General features: G+C 39.6%; 5 protein-coding genes across 8 annotated transcripts; 2 read left to right on the top strand and 3 right to left on the bottom strand.

Annotated features, from left to right (window-relative positions):
- The first annotated feature begins 228 nt into the window (after positions 1–228).
- LOC127260704 (sufE-like protein 2, chloroplastic) lies at positions 229–2,400 on the top strand. 2 transcript variants are annotated; one of them, XM_051288583.1, is made up of 2 exons: positions 229–1,543; positions 2,045–2,400. In XM_051288583.1, the coding sequence occupies exons 1-2, from the start codon at positions 724–726 to the stop codon at positions 2,119–2,121; spliced, it is 897 nt and encodes a 298-aa protein (XP_051144540.1). In that variant the 5' UTR covers positions 229–723; the 3' UTR covers positions 2,122–2,400. The 2 variants fall into 2 exon arrangements, with proteins under 2 accessions (XP_051144540.1, XP_051144541.1); XM_051288584.1 differs by having other exon boundaries at positions 242–1,564.
- Positions 2,401–4,160: 1,760 nt separating this feature from the next.
- Positions 4,161–7,027, bottom strand: LOC127260703 (uncharacterized). 2 transcript variants are annotated; one of them, XM_051288581.1, is made up of 9 exons: positions 6,747–7,027; positions 6,503–6,612; positions 6,279–6,397; positions 6,098–6,195; positions 5,352–5,439; positions 5,123–5,254; positions 4,941–5,037; positions 4,642–4,784; positions 4,161–4,520 (listed from the first exon to the last, which is right to left on the bottom strand). In XM_051288581.1, the coding sequence occupies exons 1-9, from the start codon at positions 6,806–6,808 to the stop codon at positions 4,473–4,475; spliced, it is 897 nt and encodes a 298-aa protein (XP_051144538.1). In that variant the 5' UTR covers positions 6,809–7,027; the 3' UTR covers positions 4,161–4,472. The 2 variants fall into 2 exon arrangements, with proteins under 2 accessions (XP_051144538.1, XP_051144539.1); XM_051288582.1 differs by having other exon boundaries at positions 4,162–4,520; positions 4,950–5,037; positions 6,747–7,022.
- An 847-nt stretch (positions 7,028–7,874) lies between these two features.
- LOC127260862 (histidine--tRNA ligase, cytoplasmic) lies at positions 7,875–12,898 on the bottom strand. 2 transcript variants are annotated; one of them, XM_051288846.1, is made up of 7 exons: positions 11,429–12,890; positions 10,772–10,951; positions 10,168–10,425; positions 9,825–9,959; positions 9,289–9,570; positions 8,954–9,094; positions 7,875–8,655 (listed from the first exon to the last, which is right to left on the bottom strand). In XM_051288846.1, the coding sequence occupies exons 1-7, from the start codon at positions 12,764–12,766 to the stop codon at positions 8,353–8,355; spliced, it is 2,637 nt and encodes an 878-aa protein (XP_051144803.1). In that variant the 5' UTR covers positions 12,767–12,890; the 3' UTR covers positions 7,875–8,352. The 2 variants fall into 2 exon arrangements, with proteins under 2 accessions (XP_051144803.1, XP_051144804.1); XM_051288847.1 differs by lacking the exon at positions 10,168–10,425 and having other exon boundaries at positions 11,429–12,898.
- Positions 12,899–15,568: 2,670 nt separating this feature from the next.
- LOC127260502 (uncharacterized) lies at positions 15,569–18,003 on the top strand. Its single transcript, XM_051288236.1, has one exon. It carries the CDS (start codon positions 15,821–15,823, stop codon positions 17,720–17,722), a length of 1,902 nt encoding a protein of 633 aa, XP_051144193.1. The 5' UTR covers positions 15,569–15,820; the 3' UTR covers positions 17,723–18,003.
- Positions 18,004–18,266: 263 nt separating this feature from the next.
- Positions 18,267–21,195, bottom strand: LOC127260504 (F-box protein At1g70590). Its single transcript, XM_051288238.1, has 4 exons — positions 20,415–21,195; positions 19,331–19,464; positions 18,880–19,062; positions 18,267–18,645 (listed from the first exon to the last, which is right to left on the bottom strand). Exons 1-4 carry the CDS (start codon positions 20,941–20,943, stop codon positions 18,475–18,477), a joined length of 1,017 nt encoding a protein of 338 aa, XP_051144195.1. The 5' UTR covers positions 20,944–21,195; the 3' UTR covers positions 18,267–18,474.
- Positions 21,196–21,460: the final 265 nt, after the last annotated feature.

Below are 21,460 nucleotides of genomic sequence, written 5' to 3'. Positions count from 1 at the left end.
ATGGAGTGGGGTTGAAGATTGTAGAAGCCGGTGGCCCAAAATATTAGTACTATTTATTAAACAAATCTCTGACAGGTCTCTCTCTCACTCTCTCTCTCTCTCTCTCTCTCACAGGCGAGGAAAGGAATACAAAAGAGAGAATATACCAAAACGAAAAGTCACTGGGGACGGGTCCATCTGGAAAAAATAATTGGGCTGAGTGGGCGAGGCTATTCTATTCTCGACATTTCCATATGGAAAGGAAGGAAGGAATGCTCGAGCCAACATGTCGCGGGGATGACGTTGACTTGTTTTCTCGTATACAATCATTTTACACCCGAGGAAGAATAATAGATACTACTAATAATGATCTGTCCGGTCCGTTTCGTTTCAGCCACGGCAATGGAATGCATCAACAATAAAAGAGGTTGAGGTTGTTTTATGCCGCCGCCGCAGAAGTCGTCTCTTCCTTCCTTCTGCTGCTGCTGCTGCTTACTCCTCCTCCTCCTGCAACTGGCCTATTAGATCTTCTTCTCTTATTCTCTTCGTCTTCGGCTGGCTGTTAGTGGCCCGTGACTCTGTAATAATACTTTTAATTATCAGGCAGGCAGGCCCGCGCTCGCACTTGGAGGATTCCTCCTCCTCCGCCTCACCTCTAACCTAATTAATACCCTAGTAATAACTGGTCTTGGTCTTGGTAATTCCCTTCCCTTTCTCGCTCGCCTCAACCGACCTGTATCCATCATGATATCGTCATCATCATCCACGCCTCCCCTCCCCTCTAAAATGGCCACTTTCTTCCTCGCGGGGTCCTCCGCCTCTCTCTCTCCATCACCCCTTCTTCGCACCAGACCTAATCTGAATTCATCCTCGATCGCTTCCAAGCACCCGCCGCCGCCGCCGCCGCCGCCGCCTTGTCTAATTCCGAGCAATAATCCCGCATCAAGAAGAAAATCAAGGATGATTACCTGCGCAGCAACCAACAACCAGCAGCAGCAGCAGCAGCCCTTGTCTGTGTCCGAGAAGGTGCAGAGATTGGGCATTGAGTTCAAGTCATTGGCTGAACCAATCGACAGAGTGAGGAGGTTGCTGCACTACGCAAGTCTGCTCCCCGCATTGGACGAGGCCTCAAGGGCTGGAGAGAACAGAGTCCCCGGTTGCACGGCTCAGGTCTGGCTGGATGTCAAGATTGACGCGGAAGGGGTTGTGATGTTGAGAGCGGACAGTGACTCCGAGATCACCAAAGGGTTCTGTTCTTGCTTGATCTGGGTGCTCGATGGAGCGGCAGCCGAGGAGGTGTTGAGCGTGAAGGCGGATGATTTTGTGGAGATGAATGTGGGGCTGCCCAGTCCTCCGACCAGGGGCAGGGGCAGGGGGAACAGCTCCTCCTCCAGGGTAAACACTTGGCATAACGTGCTGATGAGTATGCAGAAGAGGACAGGGGAACTGCTTCTCGCTGCTGCTGCTGCTGCTGCTGCAAGTGCAACGGCAGGAGGAGGAGGAAGAAGAAGAAGAAGAAGAAATCCTGCCACTTGCAAGGAAACAACTCAGCTCTCACTGCCAAGTACGAGCACTTTGGAATAATGTATGCTATTGCTAGTTGGCTAGTTAGTTAATATCCTACTGTTTTGTTTGTTTATTATTCACAAGTTATATACATAGGTTACTTTGCCCTGACAGTGATGTTGCATGTGATCATGCATGTCCGTTCCTGCCTTCCTACTCTCTTCTTCTTCTTCTTGGACTCCATCCATCCATCCATCCATCCGTTCCTCACTTCACTCTAGTTTATGTCCTTCCCGGTTCCTATCTTATCTATCTGCTGCTGCTGATTGGGTGTAACTCACTGTGACTGACTTGATGCTTGCGTATGTTTAACCCAACCCAACCCAACTCACAGACTCAACTGTCGGCCTTCAATTTGCTTGCTTGCTTACATGTGTGTTTGTAAGAACAAGTGCTTAATTCTTTTTTAGTTGTGGAAAGCAGAGCAGTTGATAGTAGTCTATATAGCACCTCTCCCGCTCCCTGAATTTGGTAAATCTTCCTCCTTAATTCCTTGCAGTTGCAGCAGCAGCCCAACTCAGAGTTACGTTGGAGAAGATAGACAAACCTGCTCGCTCATGTTATCTGCTTGCTTGACCTGGAATTATACCTGTGGAAGTGGAAGAATGCATACACTCAGAGCACCACATGAATGAAAGAATATGAACAGAGAGAGTGGGTGTAGATACAGTCAAACAGTAGCCCCTCATCAAATCCCTGCCTATTCAACTAAACTGCTACCTACCTAAAAATAGATAACTAAACTAGGGAGTTACACACATATAATATAGTATAATGCATTGTTTGTTCTTGACCACAGTTCACATAATTAATTCATTAGCGCAGATATTGCACATTGTATAGAATATATAATAGAATGCTGCGTTTATTCAAATGATGCCAATACCAATTTAGTACGGGAGAAAAAGTATATGAGATCAAGAAATAATAAATAATAATATTTTAATCTTAAACTTGGGTAGGTAAAAAATAAAATTGGAATATTATAAGAAATTTATTAAAAAATTGATAAAAAAAATGTGTGATAAGTTAAAAAATACTAGCAAAGTAGAATGTGCACGTATTATTAATTCTTTTTTAAAAATCTATTAAGGGTGTGTTTGGTTGGGGGGATTGGATTTTAAATATTTTTTTTTTTATTTTTTTTCCAAAAAAAAAATATCAAATCAAACACCTATTTTTTATTTTTTATATTATACTAAAAATCAATTTTACATTCAAAATATCACATCAATACCTGTTTATATCACATCAAACAACTATTCAAATTTAAAAAATTTTCTATTCAAATCCCAATTCAAAATTCAAACTAGATAGATTATATATTTTTATAATATATTATTTTGTTTTTTATGAAATAGAAAATCTATCTTCACTCTTTAGTTTTTTTTCTCCATTTTTGGTTCTTTGTTATTTGTGATATGTGAGTTGAATTCATGATTTGTGATATGTTGCATATCCACAGTGGTGCCAGAGCTTTACTTAACAAATCCTTCGGGTATAGGTTCTTTCTATGTTTGAAGGGAGAAACTATTTTGTATGATGAACGCATATTTATAAGTTTTTTGTAGAAGCTGTAAATTATATGATGTTAAAAATAGAAGAGAATAAATTTGTTAAGAAATGCTCTTTCAAGCACATTATTCTTGTAAATAAATTGAAACTTTTGAATGACAGACGTTGCTTATCAGAAGATGGTTCAAAAAATGCTAATAAGTTTGTCTGATGCTAAAATAATTGTTATTGAAGAGGCATGTGATCTAGAAACTTTATCGGTTACTCATTAGCAAATTAAAAGTTTAAAAGCAAAGGGCAAGTTTAGGAGACGAGGACACGAGGGAAGGAAAAGAACAAGAATAGAAGAAGAATAAAAAATATTGTTGGTTCAAAAGAAAATAACTAATTGAGCGGTTGATTGTTTAAGAAGTAAGCAAGCAGCAGCAACTACAGTTTCCTCACATATGTATGTATATATAAATTATTGATAGTGGGAAGGAGATGAAGGCTACTTTATATAGACCGAAAAGTGAAGATCAATAATTGTGAAATGCTACAGTAAGGGTTGTTTTCCCTGTGGGTCAGGTCTATATGGGTTGTTTTCTCTTTTGATCATGCGAGCAGTAAGTGCATTACTAGTATCTAGTTGTGTTGTATCTGCTGCATATAAATAGAGTGACTGGTTATAAGACTAAAAAAGAAATGTATAATAATATAACAAACAACAAAAGAGTTATATGTTATGTATATACTATTTTACTATTATAGTTATATGTATACACATACCAATCACAAGTCCTCCTCCTCCTCCTGCTGCTGCTGTTGATGATGTTGGTGTTGGGACTTGGGAGGGAACGGACACATGAAATGACCTCAGTCGTGAGCTATCCTCCTCAGCAGGCAGGCAGGCAGGCAGTGAGAGAGTGGGTCATGAGATATTGTTGCCTTGCCTCTGGAAGGAGCCAGAGTGCTTGGTGGGGGAGCGGAGGAGAGGCAGCTCCCTGCCTGCCCCTGGACAGCCCATGCAACGTACTGTAGTTACAGCAGCAACAAATTGGGAACATCGCCAAAGAAAATCAGGTATAAAGAATCAACCCTCAAATAAAATAATTTCTTTTTTATTTTTTTTTTTAAAAATGTCGGGACAATACTCTCCAATCACCTACCAAAAATGCATCTTTGATTTGATTTGGAGTGAATACAATAAGCCACCAACTCAACCCTCCAAGTCTATTTCTATATATATATATATATATATGTATGTATTTAGTCTTGTATATCGACCACTTGTCCATCCTGACTAAAATACATTTTGCCTCCGGATTGATGCGCCGCAGGCAGCATTAACTGGTGCAGATACAACATAGCAGTCGGTAGTGATATGAAATCGCCTCCCCTCACCTCATCCAACACACTATGCAAGCAAAGTTTCAAAGCACAGCTGTTCGCCTTTCAGTTGCACCACCTTCATGCTCAACCTACCATACAGATCATCATGCAACAAGTTGACTCAATGCAAGTACAAAAACTTCACACTTGTTATTAACCCAAATAAGGATGATGGGGTAGAATTTGTGAAAATCCAAATAACTCATTTACCTCAACATGAACTTTCCCTCTTTTTCTATACTTGGCTTCTGGCTCATCTTCCTTCAGCTCTCTTGCAGAACCTTTTCTCCCTCTTTTTGGTTCAATGTAGACACTACCTTCTTCTTCTTCTTCTTCATCACCATCCAATTCATCTGAAATAATAATGTCTAGTAGTTTGAATCCATATTTTCATTCACAAACAACAAACATAATGAAAGATGGAGAAAGGGAAGCCATTGTTGGAGTTTCATCTGCTAATGCAGAATTTTCTACATACAGAATATGTATGATGAAAATAACAATGTTACCATCATCACCTGTACCAACTCCAAGACCACCAAAATCTTCCATATCCTCCTCCTCTTCCAGATCCTCATAGCCTTCAACATATTCAATTTCTGCTTCCTACAGTACAGTACCAATTCATAGATACAAGCATCAACATACGTGCAGTGGAATGATCAGCTCATATGTGGGCTTTATTCGTTACCTCTTCATCTTCAGTTATCACTTCCTTCCCAAGCTCCTTATCAAGGATTTCATTGTACTTATCAACGGGATAGTTATAGATATCACCATAAACTCCTTTTTTGAGGCGCTCAAGTAGCTCGTTTTCGATACTCTGCAAAAATAGTAATACTAATCTTAGTTACAGCAATACAGTGAACAGGTTAAGAAAGACTGCATAGGCACAGCAGCACACGCTACAACAGGATTACTTTCTCTAATACTGCAGCCTTTTCAGCTTTTTCCTCTCTCCGAGCTTCTCTTTTCTTTTGTTTTGTTGGCACTGTCATGATTTTTTCTCTGCATGCAGAACCAGATGATTTAGAGAATGAAAAAGGTGGGATAAGTGGTTAAAGTTGTACAAAGCACTACACAAGCATATTAAGAACCAGCAAGTAAAATGATAAAATAAGAGAATCTTGTCAAGTCTAAACTGACGCATTTTATGATATGCAGAATGCATAAAAGCAAAAACTTAGTTTAGGCCAGCTTCACACATGTGAGGAACAGCATGCTGACAATTTCCACGTAATCTTATACTTATCTTCAACCACCTAACCCTCATTAACTAGCTACACAGAAAAGCTGGAGAACTGCTACTGTGAATTGGTTTGATACAATAGCTTTATTTTCATCCCATAAGAGACGAACCAGTGTGCCTTACTTTCGTCCATACTTATAATATTCTCCAGAACTAGGCTTAAAGCAGCGTAATACTCCCTTGGTGTCTGCTACACCAAGTAAATATAATACCTAACAGTAGGAGATTCTTTCATTCGAATTAAGATCGAAATACAATCAAATAACAATTAAGCATAAATGCTACCCATAGTATATACATTACCGTCAAGGTGTTGGCTTTATAACAAAGATTGACAAATAGATGTTGAAGATGAAGAATTATAGCAATATGCATAACTCAACAGATAAGAGCCCGAATAAAAGAAAGGGTTAACACCTTGTCTTTAAAGCAAGTTTTCTCATTCGTATTCGCATTTGTGTCATCTTGGTTAATCTCTGCTTTATTTTGTGCACCAGAAGCTTTGGCCAGTACATCTGGTTAGACAGCAAATAAGTGCAGCTCTCATGAGAAATATTCAAAATAAATCACTTAACAAAAAATTCAAGCTTGTCATTACCATGTGCTTGTCAATAGTCTCAAGAGCCTTTTCATAATTCCTTGGCAATTTAACTCTTTCCCACAACTTATTAGGCATATGTGCCCTTTCAATGGTCTTCATATACAAATAAAATATTCCTAGTAAAGTCACCAAAGTTACATATCCGAATCACTAAGATGCAGCACAAACTAATTGAAATATACAGCCGTATCATAAGAAGTAAAGCCACACTATAGAAATACCATCATGCTCCCGTATGGTGGCGTATCTACTGTTAGCAAGGGGGCAGGAGCTCCGATTGCATACACCAGTAACATTATACGGATTCCGACAAAATATGCCAGTGTCGATTCTGTAGGAAAAGATCGGCATAAAAGCAACATCGAGTAGTATACAATACAATTATGAAAATAAAAATATCCGCCGTAAAGCAAATAATCTATGAAACAAGGGGTTTTAGTACTCCAATATGAGAAATTGATTTACTTGGCCATAAAACTGCAATGATTGTGCCGTATAACTTGCCATATGACCTCGTCGTGTTGCATCTTTGTGCAGAGTACTTGATTTCGGTAAGGAGCGAAGTTGTGCAGAGGGGGAAGAGAGTTAGGTCTCTCTACCTTGCGTTCGACAAGTGAAGTCGCCGGGGGTTTAAGCGAGGGCGGATGGAGAAGAGAATTAGGGTTTAGGGAAGGGCGGACAGATTACTAAGATGTAGCAGCAGCGTTCAGGGTCAGGGTCAGGCTCGGGGTCAGGCCAGGTTTGAATAATCGAAATATAGACATATGTCAGTCTCAGCCCACAGTCCTTGTATGGGCTTATATAAGTGGACCAGTTTAATCACTTGAGGCCCACATATAATATAATAGTTTCATTGGGCTATTAGATTTTTTTTATTATATAATATTCTCTTCTCAGTCTCAGATACCATGTCCACGTTCTTGTTTCTATTTCTATGCGTCCCACATTCCATGTCATACTTTAATCTCATTTGACATGTTATGTGGGACGAAGAGAGTATCTTTTTTTATTATTTATTAATATTTTTTTATAACAGAGGTAGTATATGATTTTTCTTTTTATTATTTGAATATAAAAATATTTTTAGTTTTATATTAAAAAAAAAAAAAAAAAGAAATTTGATTTGATTTTTTTGAGAAAAAAAAAAATTGGATGAAGAGTGAATTTGGGGAAAATCCCAAAACAAACACACCCTAAGTTCACCACCAAATTATTTCATTTTATATATAATATGAGATAGGATCATGCAAAATAACATAAATGTAACATTTATCATAATTAGAATGATCATTTTTGTTGAAAAAGAATTAGGTTGTTTGAATTTTAGATCGAATTGGAGAATAATAAAATTTTAATACAATATAAATAAATATTTAAAATATAAGATTAAAGTTTAATACAACTTTTAAGTAAAAAATATGATATCTTTTCCAATGATGAATAGAGAAATAGTACTGATATTCTTTTTTAAAAAATAAAAATCATAAATTAAAGGGTGAAAAGGTACTATAAAAATCACAACCAAGAATAATTAGCTACACCAATAAATACAAGGTGTGGTCGGGTATCTTCACTCCTTAGGCTATTTTTCGATTATGTTCCAAATTTTGTAAGTTAGTATTAGAACATTAATAATAACATGCCTAGAGATATAAGTGATTGTTTACTAACACAATTTTAAAATTTTGGATACTATCCATTAATAATAATAAAAATAATAATGGTTAGGGACATGGATAATAATAAGATTTAGCAGCTCTCACCATGGCATCAGCAGCACCAATTACCTTACCTTGTCAGCAGCAGCAGCAGCAGCAGCAGCATATCTCAGCCATCAGCATTAAAACTTACAACTAATTTCTCACCAAAACATGACAACGTCCACAGAATGATTAGTACTTGACGGCAAGACTACATACATATTTGTGTGCGCTCCCTCCCTCACTCTCTTTTAACTCTTATGATTTGAATACAAGGAAACAAAAATCTGTTCGCCAATAAATGCTAGGGAGGGCTTCTTCCCCCACCCCACCCCAGCCAGCCATTACTGTCTGTCTCTCCTAGACTCAGCTCACTGACTCTTCAATCGCCTCTGAAGCTCGGACACCAGCTCGCTTCTAGGAATTTCAAACTCATTTGCAGCAGCAACATCTTTCAGTTTTACAATTCCCTTACTCAATTCATGCTCCCCCACAATCACCATGAAGGGGATTCGAGACCCTATTGCGCGATCAATGTGCTTCATCACTCTTTTATTGATCATAAATGTTGCTTTTAGCTTTGCCTCCCACAATTCACTCACCACTTTGGCACCTAAAGACAAGTCATCACCTAGGATGCTCACTAAGACTTGAGTCTCAGTTGCTCGAATGTCCTGACACCATCCATTTAAATGTTATTAATGTCTCTTATATTAACAACACTTGATACACACTAATGGGAGAATTTGTCTGCCCCCACACAAACCATACGCTTCAAAGCAATTACAAGGACAAATCCTCAATCAAGTGTTTCTTAACTTCTTTCGTACACCACACATATACTTATCAGGTTAGCAATAAAACTTAGAAAATGAAATGCTACAGTAATTTTTTTTTTATGTAAAAGATCATCAAAAAAATTATTAATATTTCAGAAAGTGGAGGATCTCAACACAAATAAGATAGTAATACCTGATTTTTGTCTTTTTGAATTTGCTCCATAATGGCAAAAACCCTTTCGATTCCTAAGCTGATTCCAACTGCAGGAACCTGCTTTGTGCCAAACATTCCTATGAGATTGTCATATCGCCCACCCGCAGCAATTGAGCCAACCTGCAGATTAGATCCTTTAAAGAAAAGTATAAAAAGAATGATGCAAATGCGAGAACCACAATGAAAATGTCACTATCACGCAATAGCAGTTGAAATGATGGAGGAAGATAGTAGGAAAGACATACAATCACAATTAAAAAGCTTTTAAAGTGAAACATAAAAAATGTATCAGCATCATCTTTGTCCCACAGTACCTGTGCATCCCCCTTAAAAACAGTTTCAAATATGACTCCAGTATAGTAATCCAGACCTCTTGCAAGACTCAAGTCAAACACTACTTTACTAATACACTTTGACTCCTCAAGAGCTTTGAATAAAGTCTCTAATTCATTCAATGCAAGCTCGGCTTCACCATTGGCTAGGAACTCGCTTCCTTTCTGATTTAATTTGGACAGTAATTCAAGAGGAGATCCCCTTAGTCCAACAAAAGTTCCAATTTTATCTGCGATGTCCTCCATTAAACCCTTTTCATCCACCTAAGTGAAATACAAGAAATAAACGATTAGTGCCTTATTCTCACAAATTCCAGAGCCTACAAAAGAAGATAAAACAAATAAGAAGGCATTTTAATCTACTGTGTAAAAAAAAAGTTCCCAATATTTTTAAGCCAGCCTGCATTCTTAGGTCAATCAAATAGTCATCTAACATAATTGACAGACTCCTTAGACCCGGAGGAGTAACACTGGTCAATGATGACCCTTTATTTCAATAACCAAAAGCTTGCACTCACCATTTCCCTTTTAACTTGGTCAAAGGTCTGCTTGTCTAACTTGTCAATACTTGAGCAAATAGTTCGAAATTTTTCTTGGGGCACACCACAAATAGCCAGCATGCCATCAAGTAGCTTTCTATGATTTACCTTCACCTGCAAGGATACAGTGAAAAAAGCATAAACATGAATGTAGCTTCCAAAATTTAAACAAAAGATGTAAGTAGAAACAACCAAGCAACAGATGGGGTAAGTAACATAGCCGAACAAAAATTTCAGGCAAGTATATGCACAAGCTCAAGGAACTAAATGCAACACATCATTTCAGCCTACATCTAAAAGAGTAGTAACCTTTGAAAACTACCTCATAGTCTCCAATTTCAAGTTCATTGAGCAACTCCGTCACAATTTTTATGGCCTCAAAATCTGGTCCCATCTTTTCAAATTGGCCAGCAATATCAAAATCACATTGATAGAATTCTCGGAATCGACCTTTAGATGGGTTATCCCTTCTATACACTTTTGCTATCTGATACCTCCTGAATGATGTCAAACCATTCATAGCAACATATCGAGCAAATGGAACCGTCAAATCATAACGAAGTGAACAGAGCTCTCCACCCTGCATGAATACAACATGAATGCAGAAGCTAACTACAAAGAAGAAAATTATATAACAGTTTATAAGCAGGCTTAACACACATTCTAGCTTTATAACTGCAAGCCATATCAAACAGACTTTATAAGCTGAAAACCAATGAACAACAGATGGGCATTATAACTATATCTGCAGTGTTAAAATAGTGCACAGCATGAATTTCATCCAATATTGAGAGTATAGTATTCTGACTCAGCAGAGAGTTTTAGTGTTTCACTGGAGTAGGAAAGTTTAAAGTAGAACATCCACCATTTTCACAGTTTAAATCTTGGGGAAGTGGTTATTATAAGGAAAAAAATAAAAAGCATACCTGGTCAGCAAGGTCATAGATCAACTTTGAATCTTCTCCATATTTTCCCATGAGCGTCTCTCTCAATTCAAAGGCGGGGGTATCTAGAGCCATGGCATCATGCCTTTTGAAAACCTCAGTTATAATTGCAAAAGCTTTCTCTCTAATTGCCATTTGCTCCTTTGCAAAATCACGAGTACCCTGCGGAAGAACAAATAGATGTTTTCACTTTGATGCAATAAGTTTCTGTTACCATTTTCCTTTGATGGGATATAGCATTACCACATGAATTGAATTAGAGGGGAGGGCCTATCTGCCTTCATAAAATCATATTCATCAAGCTTGGAAATAAAATACAAACCTTGGAAATCATCTTGCTCAAGGCTTATGGTGCTTTACCCGGAAGAGTAATGACCAAATAAGGAAAGTAATCAAATAGCCATAGACTATGCGTGCACTCCAGAATCAAGATTTTTTTTTTGTTTTTTGTTTAATATATAATTATTATTCCTTATCCCTTTTGTCCTATTCCTAGACATATCCTTAGAGATGAGTGAAAGTAATAATCGCAAATTCACAATGCAATGAGCTTAATGTACCAAAAAATCGCAAAATCACATCTACTACAACTACACATAATCTCTTGATCAATAATGGAGAAAAATTGCAGCACAATACCTTTGGGAGCTTGGGAAGCCTTCTACTTTCATTGCTTTCAACAATCTCTTTCACCTTCACTAGGAGGTCATCAAAACCAGAAAATCTTAGATTCAGCAAGGTGAGGAAATCCCGCAGAAAATTTTCCATTTCAGTTTTTGTTGTCCCACTCAGCAACTTAGCCTTGATGAAGTGAATAAGAGCAGCGGTTCCTTTACCTGAAACCACCTTCCTTTTCTTTTCACTCTTTTTATCAGTCTTAACATTGTCTTTCCCAGAAGATTCACTCACGTTCCCATTGTCTCCTTGAGTTTTTTGAATGAAAATATCACTTCCTTCGAGTGAAATAAATGCTGCAACGGCCTCCCACGAAACAATCTTCCACACCACATCAAATAATTCATAAACAATGTGCAAAAAGGAAAGGTAACCCTTGTTTATAAGGGCAGATTGAGCAGATATGTACATTCCCACCAAAGAATCAGCACGTGGACATTCAGCAATAAATAATTCAGAGAGACGAGAACGCAACACAGCATCGGAAATTGAATTGGTAGCAAGTTGGGCGCGGTGAAAACTAGCTTCACCCAAACTAGACAGGGACAATGCCAAAGCCGACAATGCAGTTGAAATATCCTCAGCGGAACCAGCTCGAAAGCCAGAATTCAACTGAACTCTAGTTTTCGAATGAAGCAACCGTGAAATTTCCCTGAAACTGCCATGAAGTGAAGGAATTTTTGCTACTGATGGCTCCGTCACCTTTTTCCCGGAATTAACCAACTTTGACCCATTAAAGAAGACTTTAAAATCGGCGGCAACAGCAGCAGCGTCCTTGGGAGACGAACCATCCCCAGAGTCGATCAAATTGAATGGCGATATGTCCGCCCGCAAGGCTTCACAAGAAAGGGCCGCAACGGCATCAGATAAGGTGGAAAGAGCGGAAGAGCAGTGATCCAGAAGAGCAGAAACGGCATCCACAGCCACAGTGGGGAAATCCAGTAGGCTCGGATCGTGAGAAGCAACGCCGGTGAGGGTGTAATCAGAAGAAGTTAGGGCATCTTGGTCAAGAATTTGAAGGAGCTGAGTAGCTGCAGCGGAAGAAGAGGAAGAGAGCAACAGCTTATTTAAAAGGACGAGTAAAGAAGCCCGGATTTCCTCGGAGGAATAATAATCAGGGATAGAAAATGCAAAGGTTGCTGCCGCGGCGGGGCGGGGGGACTTGGACATGGAGGAGGAGCCTCGAGAAAGGGAGGAGTCGATGGAGACACGAGCAAGGCCGACGGAGAAGTCGAAGACGGAGGAGGGAGTGAGGGTATAACCTTTGCCGCCGAGATTGAGATTGAGGAGAGGTTTCCCCATGGCCAGGGCGGAGGGAGGCGATTGGAAGAAAGGAATGAATGAGGGTCTTGGGGGAATTGGGGTTGGAGGTTTAGAAATGAATTGCGACTGATGAAGAATGCGGTGACATTTATTTATTTATTTGAGCTTGGACCGGACCGGGAAACCCTAATTGGGATGGGAAGGAAGAACCGAAGAGTTAATAATTGTCACCGTAAGCGTAGGGTACAACTCTAAGATCCACAAGGAGTTGAAGAAGAGTGAGAGAGTAATCAATCTACGCTACACTTGCAAGAAGGATAGGGATAGGGATAGGGATTGGATGGCAAACGGGTTCGGATTCTGTAGCCACCCCCGAGTCAGCCCTCAATCCCTCCACCCATTGGGTTTGAGGCCCATCACATAATTTTATATATATATATATTTTTTTTTTTTATATTAAATATGATCAGTTAAATTTATTTATTTTTAATTTTTTAATCCCTTTTTTAAATTTATTTTGTTATCAGTTTTGAAAAAAAAAAACTAAATAAATAATTTTTATATTTCATCTAACAATTATTTATAACAAATATTATTATTTTTATTATATTCATTTTCTTAATTATTAATTAAAATTTTAAAAATACTTCCAATTATTTTTTTTATTATTATTACTATTCACTTTTATGGGACCTAAATAAACTAATTTTACAGGGAAAAAAAATGGAAGATATATACATGTTAATATAATAAAATAATTAAGTATTAAAAGCTGTATATTGAATAAAATATTAATATCAATTTATAATTAAATTGAATCCAAACATATTTTTTTTAAAAAGAAAAAAAATATTAATTAGTTTTTTTTTAATTGAATTTTTTTTAGAAAAATAAAAATGAAATTTGAAATATAACTTAGAATTTAATTTTTTGGATTTAAGATGATGGATCTCTAAACACCGAACTTAATTAATTAAATGAGCAAGTAAAAAATATGTCAAAAAAAAAAAACCCAATGATCCCTATTAAATTTCTTTTGAAATCGTTTGAAAATCTTTTTTCTTAATTATTGACGATTGTATAAACAATTTTCCTATGATAGTTTTTTTAACTCTCGTCTTTTAGTTAAACTTATCATGCGTCAATTGTCGGACGTTCATTGTTTTGTGGCCCCACGTATTTGGATAGACAACTATAACGTACAACGCAATTAAAAAATGTTGGTATTTAGCCACTTCTAATCAACTTCCAAAACATACCGAATCTTCTTGGATTCGGCCAATGTGGATCGAACAACGTTTAATTTCAATTGTTGCAATTTGAATCATGTTTTTGTTCGGGCACTTACGGGTGTATTCAATTGAGATTTCAATGGATTTTGTTGGATTTTAAAAAGTCTATGAATTTATAGTCTACGTTGAGTTTGATGGATTTTAGTAATTAATTTAAATGGATTTCTACGGATACGAGAGACTCTTTCATATACAAAATTTTCACAATTTTCCATTAAAATCTATTGACTTTCAAAGTTTATGAACGGTTGAATATCTCAAAATTATATATTGAATATCTCAAGATTTTATAGGAGTTTTAAAAGTTTGGATTGAATACTTTTAAATTTTAAAAGACTTTTAAAAGTTATTAATTGAATACACTCAAGATTTTGAAAGTCCAACAAAATCTTACAAAATCTATATTGAATACACCCTTAGACTTTGGTCCAGGGCTAAAAATAAGTTGATTGCCATCCAGTTGCCTTTACCAGCTTTTTTTACTTTTAAATTTCAAATTATTTCGTTTTTATTTTAATTTAATTACGGTTATATCTGCCAATATGGTGCAGATTTGACCATATCAGCACATTGTTATAGATTTACCAATATAATACTATCTTCCTCCAAAATTAAACTTTTTATTTATATTTGACGTTATTGTTTTTAATATTAAAAATATAAATATAATTTTTTTACGAATATAATTATATTATTATTAGAATACATTAATAGAAGTATTTTTACTATTTTTTAAATATATTTTGATAAAATAATTAATATTAAAAAATGAAAGAAAAAAAATAAATAAATGTCTAAATATATATATGATGAGCACCATTATAATATTCGGTCAGATGAGCACCATGTTAACTGGATGAAACAAATCGATCGGATCGATCGATGTCGCTACACCATAGTCAGTCAGCCAGTGGCGGTTACTCACCCTGGCACAGCAAACGGAGAAGATATGAGATGTTATCTTAATTACTACTACTCCCACAACAACAGCAAGTATTGTTTAATTATTTATTGTCAGTTGTCTGGCTGTCTGTCTGTCTTGTCTATCCGTCCGTCCTAGAAAGAAAAATATAAATATAGAATTGCAAATGAAAATGGGAGAGAAACAAACACGCCTAGGCTTCTCCAAATGTATCCTTCGTTCTATCGACAACCAACAAAGCAAAGAAAGAAAAAGAAACATGAATTTCCTGCCAACTTCCAACGAAAAATATGCAGGGCAATGCTGCGTGTTGACTCACTGACCGGACCGATTAACGTAAACCCTCCTCCCTCCCTCGGCCCTAATTTATTGATGAGTAATTGAAAGCTTGCCTTTGTGGCTTTGGGTCTGTGACTCCTCTCCTGTGTGCTTATGTGATGTTATTGCTTGTTCCAGTGAAACAAAAACAATTTTAACATAAACTTACCATAACAATTGACTGACTGACTGACTGACTGACAGACAAGAATCAGCAGTAGGAATCAAGAATGAATGTACTGCTATTACCACTACCACTACTACTACTACTACTAATCTAATCTAATCTTATATTAGTAGTAAGCAGTAGCAAGTAAAACAAATGAAATCCGCAGTCGTCGTCGCCGTCCTCCTCCTCCTCTCCCTCCGCTCTCCCCGACCGCACCCTCTTCGTTCCTTCCTCCTCCTCCTCCTCCTCCTTTTCCATCTCTCTCACACTGGCACCCACAACCACAACCAGGTAAGCGAATTCCCCACCCCCACCCCCCCTTTTCAGATTCACCCCTTCCTCCCTCCCTCCCAATTCCACAAAATTGAATTTGTTAATTCCCTTCTTTCTTAATGGCCGCCAAACCCTCCTCCACCGCCGTCACGCCCGCGATGATCCCCCAGAAACTGCAGCCTCAAAAGCAGGCTTCAATCGACCTCCAAGAGAAGCGAATCGAGGAGCTTTTATCCTTTCCGATCCTTTTGTCCGATCAAATTGCTGAAGCGGTTAACGAAGCCGACTCCTTTAAGTTGGACTGCTCAGAGGTTGGCAAGCAGGTGGAGCGCCTCTGCCAAATGCTCCGCTCCGCCGTTCGCCTCGCTACATCTACCACTGCCGGAGCCACTTTCTACGACCGCCCTCTGCGCCGCATCGCCACCGAGGTTTCCAAAAACCTTGACAAGTCTTTGATCCTCGTAAAGAAATGCCGCCGCCGGAGCATCCTCCGCCGGGTTGTGACGATCGTCTCCGCCGCTGATTTTAGGAAGCTTCTCTTGCTCCTCGAATCCTCCGTTGCTGATATGAAATGGGTTTTGAGCATCTTCGATTCCGGCGGGACTGGTGGAGGTATTACCTTACCGCCCATTGCTAGCAACGATCCCATCATTTCTTGGGTTTGGTCTTTTATTGCTTCCCTGCATATGGGCCAGTTGCCAGATAAGGTTGAGGCTGCAAATGAACTGGCTTCTTTAGCTAGAGACAACGACAGAAACAAGCAGATCATAGTCGAAGAAGGTGGGGTGTCGCCCTTGTTGAAGTTACTCAAGGATAGCTCATCCGTAGAGGGGCAAACTGCGGCTGCCTCCGCGCTTATGAATTTAGCCAATGATAAAGAGAGGGTGCAGACCATCATTGATGGACTGGGGATTCCAGTAATCGTGCAGGTTCTGGGGGATTCTCCAATGAAGGTCCAAATTAAGGTTGCCAATTTGGTAGCCACAATGGCCAAGCATTGCCCGCATGCACAGGAGGATTTTGCAAGGGAAAATGTGATTAGGCCGCTCGTCACATTGTTGTCTTTTGATTTATTCGTGGATGATCATAAGCTCAAGATAGGGAAGCAGAGTATTCATTCCATTGTTCAGATCAACAAGGAGATGGAGAAGAAAAATCTGTATAAGCCTGGATTGGGGTCATCCTTGTCAATGCATTATTCAGAGGGGAGTAGCAAGGGAGGGAACCACAGGAAGGAGAGGGAGAATGAGAAGCCTGAGGTGAAGCTCCAACTTAAAATAAGTTGTGCTGAAGCACTGTGGATGCTTGCCAGAGGGAGCGTTCCAAATAGTAGGAGAATCACCGAGACAAAGGGTTTACTTTGCTTAGCTAAGCTTGTGGAGACAGAAGAGGGTGAATTGCAGTATAATTGCTTGATGACGATAATGGAGATAACTGCTGCCGCCGAGTCTAATCCTGACCTCAGAAGGGCAACTTTCAAGACAAATTCTCCGGCTGCTAAGGCTGTTGTGGACCAGCTGCTTAGGGTGATCAAAGAATCCAGTGACCCGGGATTGCAGATAGCTGCTATAAGAGCTGTGGGTTGCTTGTCCAGAACATTCCCAGCCAGGGAGACGAGGGTGATCGGTCCCCTGGTTGAACTGCTCGGTCACAGAAACACGGATGTCGCAACAGAAGCTGCTATTTCACTCGGGAAGTTTGCTTGTCCAGAAAATTTCCTGTGTGTTGAACACTCAAAGACCATTATTGAGTTCAGAGGTGTTCCGCCTCTTATGGGACTACTGAGGGGGGGAAGCGAGAGGGTGCAGTTGCACGCATTGATGCTGGCCAGTTACCTTGCTATCAATGCGGGAAAGAGCGAAGAGCTGGAGCGGGCAGGCGTGTTGAATGCCATTGAGGGGGTGGACCGCGCATTTGTCGCGCAGCACCCTGAATTGAAAGAGTGGCTATCTCAGGCAATCATCCATCTCAGTGTGTTTCACCAGTCCCACTCTGGGATGCTCGCCCAAAGGCCATTTTAGCCCTGTTCATGTTCGTGTCTGTGTCAACTTTGGAGTCTGCATTGTTGTAGATGGGTGGAGTGGAGCAGGACACAGGTGCAACAAATGCATATTATCAATCAAACAACCAATCAATCAGGTATTGTGTGTGTGTACAAATCAAATGGACAAGTTTTAGTGGACGGGTTTTCATTTTTTTTTTCTTTAATCTGGGAAGAGGAATTGGATTGGTCAATTGGCACTGTAGTGGAAATGAAGTTCATGTCTTTCTTTTATCAATTGGTTTTGCTCTTTTGGCTCAATGAGACTTTTCCTTCATTCAGCGGATGGGGAGAGAAGGGCTTGATTTTCCCTGCTAGGTAGGTAGGTGGGTAGGTATAGCCTTTGTTTGTGGATGGATTGGTTGATGTTAGTCCTGATTATGGTTGGTATGGTATGGTACGGTTCGCAAGTCTATGTTATTGCCGGACGGTCGGCCTGCCAGCCAGCCACCAGAGGGCAGTAGTGTAGCTTATGCCAAGAAGAAACATATGGATGGCTATGGCAGGCTAGCGAAGGGGAAATCTGTACAATACCAAACTGCATCATTATCAACAGGTTGTCGTTGATCCACAAGTCAAAAAACTTAACACTCTTTCAACTGGAAGACTTTCCTTGTTATTGCATTGCAACAAGGAAACCAACAACTGTTGCATATGCTATGCCTAACGATGTTATAATAACATAATAGTTGCCGGTCACAATCACAGGAGCGGGTGGTAAACATGATCGTATCAGCGGGAGGAGGAAGGCAAAGCATGCCAGGAGTCAGCAAGAAACATTGCCCTGTCCCGCGAGCTGGAAGATAATTGATGAAGTATTACATTTTTAACATGAGCAGCTGCCCGTTCCCCGGCCCTTGTGGCCAGCTCCAAGTACACGACAGCCTTCATCATATCACCTTCCTGTCATAGCAACAGAATCATCAAAATCAGCTCCATCTCATCTCATGCGGCACTACTTAATCGAGTCTGAAATATTTACAGCAACTTGTAAACAAAGTATTGAGGGAGGCACTACTTAATCGAGTCTGAAATATTTACAGCAACTTGTAAACAAAGTATTGAGGGAGGGAGCGTTTTATCATTTCTACAGCGTGTACTGCTATGAGATATTTAGTGTGGTTTTGTATTACATACTGAGAAGAGACTGAGCCCATGCTCAAACTGAGCTTTGCAGTGACCGTGATCTGCTGCCTTCTTCATCCACTTTCGTGCTAACCTGTGAGACTTCACCAAGCCCTCTCCCATTAAGTAGCACAAAGATGTATTATACATTGCACGGACATATCCCCCTTCTGCAGCTCTTAGATACCATCGAGCCTGTCAGCGAGAATAATACCCAAAGTTTTTTTAAGAGACATAAAAACCAGTTGATGCATAATTTACTCTACATGGGAAGCCTTTAATCATAGTTGTAGTTCAGAAGCTATAGACGCTCTCAGGCACCACTTTATTTATTTGCATTTACATCCAGATTGAGAAGTAACACATTATATAAGTTTAATAGGCGATTGTGAAGAGACCCTGCAGGTCATTGTACAAAAACCACAATACACACAAAATAAATAAATAAATAAATACAGGATACCGCTTCTTGGAGACTTTGAGCCACTCCTTGACCTTGATGTAAACATAGTGCAAGTTGGTATTGAGCACGGACATGACCAGAATAAGAAGCCTTGAATAGCAATTTGATTGCCTCGTTTGCCTTTCGAGGACTCGCTGCAACATTTTACATGAGCATCAGCACATAGCCTAGAATGGATTGGATAGCATGGTGGTCATTCTAGTAGTTCCTATCTTCAGATAAATAAAAATGCATAAATAGGACACTTGTATATAAATCCTAGGCAGCCAACCCATGCACCCCAGCTTCAGTGGGTCTTGTTGTAAAGGGCATATGCATGTTACGGACAACCATGTCCAGGGCGACAGAAAACATCAAGGTAATTCCTCCAGGTCAAATGATAGATCAATTAAAGGGAATGGTTTCTTCACATGGTACTTGCATTTAGATGACCCAAAGCTAGAGTAAGGCAATAAAAATTGAGGTGATATAACAAGTGTTAGCATGCATGCTAATATATAGTTTGGGCCCATGAGCCAACCGACTACATGTTTATTGTGTGATCTATCTTATCTCCTCCACTTTTCTATTTTTTTTCCAGAAAACATTAAACGTCAGCGCATCCTGGGTAACAATCAGACAGGCCCTTGAGTAGAAATTTGCAGTCGTGAGTGATTGCCCAAAGCGCAAAATTGAACAGGTTACAAAATATGAACCAGAAACATCAATCAAATCAAATCAAACCAAACCAAACGAAAGCACTCTGTTAATCATAAGATGGATTTCATCAAAATTGGTTCTTGCTCCGTCATTCGTTCCCAAAAGGCATTTGGGCAGAGAAAGAGCATAATCGAAATGAAAGTGTCAGAGAACTCCAAATAAATTATACTGGCTGTAGGTAAATCAGCTTATCAATTTGCAACGCATGCAGAAGACTGTTAATGGAAACAATTTCTGTTCCGTTGCAACTTACATTCAAAGTGAATCAGATCAATCAATGGTAAGTAATATAATGCTAGCCTAAAGTACAGGGTAATCGACAACCAGGAATCAAAATATAAACACGAGGGGGAGGGGGAGGGGGAGTGGGAGGGGGAGGAGATACCTTGCAAGTAAGAAAGAGCTAGATTACACTGGCCAGCGGGGTCACCCAAGTCAGCGGCCTTCCTGTACCAAGCAATCCCCTCATCCCTTTTCCCCATTTCCCAATAGATCAATCCAGCGTCCACCATTGCCAGAGTTGACCCGCGCGCCGCCCCCTTCAAGAAGAAAGCCAAGGCCTTGCTCAAACTAGGCTTCACTCCACCACGCCCGTGCTTGAATTTCTTTCCGAGCCTCAAGAAAGCCATCGCCTCGCGCAAGGGCTTCAGCGCGTCCCTCCACGCTCTGCAGACGAGCGACGCGGCCCTTAAACTAGGGAGCGTGAATGACGCCGCGATTCTTGAGAGAACGTCATAGGGGAGCGCGGCGAAATCGGGTGCGGAGGACGACTCGATCTTGGAATTGAGGAACGGGAGGGGAGTTCTGGGCGTCTTCGAGAAGGTTGCGGTATCAGCGGGTGCGGGTCTTCTGATGAAGGGAAAGGCTGTGAAGTGAAGGGCGCTCGAACTGCGCGGCCACGTTTTCTGTTTCATTACGGCGGGGTTGGGCTGCCCCCGTCACGTCTACTCATGTAAACTCAACCCAGCTCAGCTGAGAAATCAGTCACTCCGTTTACTATTGTGCGTGCAGGAGAGAATCGGAGGGAGGAAGGAAGGAAGGAGGGGACAAAGAAGTGAAGAAAGAAAGGAAGGAAATGGACAAGTTGAAGACGGAGAAATAAATAGAAGAGGAATTAAGTATTCACAAGGAAGCATTTGTTTCTCATTCATTACATTTTGCATTTATTAGAGGGCAGGAGCTGAGGAGGAGGGAGACCATTTATTCATTTGTTATTAGCAGAAATCATTTACATTATTATTATTACTATATTACAAGCAAGCAACAGGAACAGGAACCGGAACGGGAACGGGAACGTCGGCGACTTTTATTTGTTGTTTAGAGGTAAATGAAAATGACTTTATAATAAATATCTTGGATTGATTGGTATAGATACATACACTAACTACACTACGTAGCACATTGCCACAGCCATCCAGTATTCCAGTTGAT

The sequence above is a fragment of the Andrographis paniculata genome, unplaced genomic scaffold (assembly GCF_009805555.1).
Source record: "Andrographis paniculata isolate CXL003 unplaced genomic scaffold, ASM980555v1 Contig62END, whole genome shotgun sequence".
NCBI classification, from domain to species: domain Eukaryota; kingdom Viridiplantae; phylum Streptophyta; class Magnoliopsida; order Lamiales; family Acanthaceae; genus Andrographis; species Andrographis paniculata.
The sequence above is the reverse complement of the archived record's forward strand: the minus strand, read 5'-3'. Positions and strand labels throughout refer to the sequence as shown.

Coding starts and splice junctions, on each gene's coding strand:
- LOC127260704 (XM_051288583.1), top strand. CDS start 724: ATGATATCGTCATCATCATCCACGCCTCCCCTCCCCTCTAAAATGGCC. Junction 1,544..2,044: donor AACTCAGCTCTCACTGCCAA/GTACGAGCACTT, acceptor AATTCCTTGCAG/TTGCAGCAGCAGCCCAACTC.
- LOC127260703 (XM_051288581.1), bottom strand. CDS start 6,808: ATGCAACACGACGAGGTCATATGGCAAGTTATACGGCACAATCATTGC. Junction 6,613..6,746: donor CATTGCAGTTTTATGGCCAA/GTAAATCAATTT, acceptor CTTTTCCTACAG/AATCGACACTGGCATATTTT. Junction 5,038..5,122: donor TGATAACTGAAGATGAAGAG/GTAACGAATAAA, acceptor ACTGTACTGTAG/GAAGCAGAAATTGAATATGT.
- LOC127260502 (XM_051288236.1), top strand. CDS start 15,821: ATGGCCGCCAAACCCTCCTCCACCGCCGTCACGCCCGCGATGATCCCC.
- LOC127260862 (XM_051288846.1), bottom strand. CDS start 12,766: ATGGGGAAACCTCTCCTCAATCTCAATCTCGGCGGCAAAGGTTATACC. Junction 10,426..10,771: donor TCTATGACCTTGCTGACCAG/GTATGCTTTTTA, acceptor GTATTCATGCAG/GGTGGAGAGCTCTGTTCACT. Junction 9,095..9,288: donor TTTTTAAGGGGGATGCACAG/GTACTGTGGGAC, acceptor TCTAATCTGCAG/GTTGGCTCAATTGCTGCGGG.
- LOC127260504 (XM_051288238.1), bottom strand. CDS start 20,943: ATGAAACAGAAAACGTGGCCGCGCAGTTCGAGCGCCCTTCACTTCACA. Junction 19,465..20,414: donor AGCTCTTTCTTACTTGCAAG/GTATCTCCTCCC, acceptor AAAATGTTGCAG/CGAGTCCTCGAAAGGCAAAC. Junction 19,063..19,330: donor CTCAAAGTCTCCAAGAAGCG/GTATCCTGTATT, acceptor TCTCGCTGACAG/GCTCGATGGTATCTAAGAGC.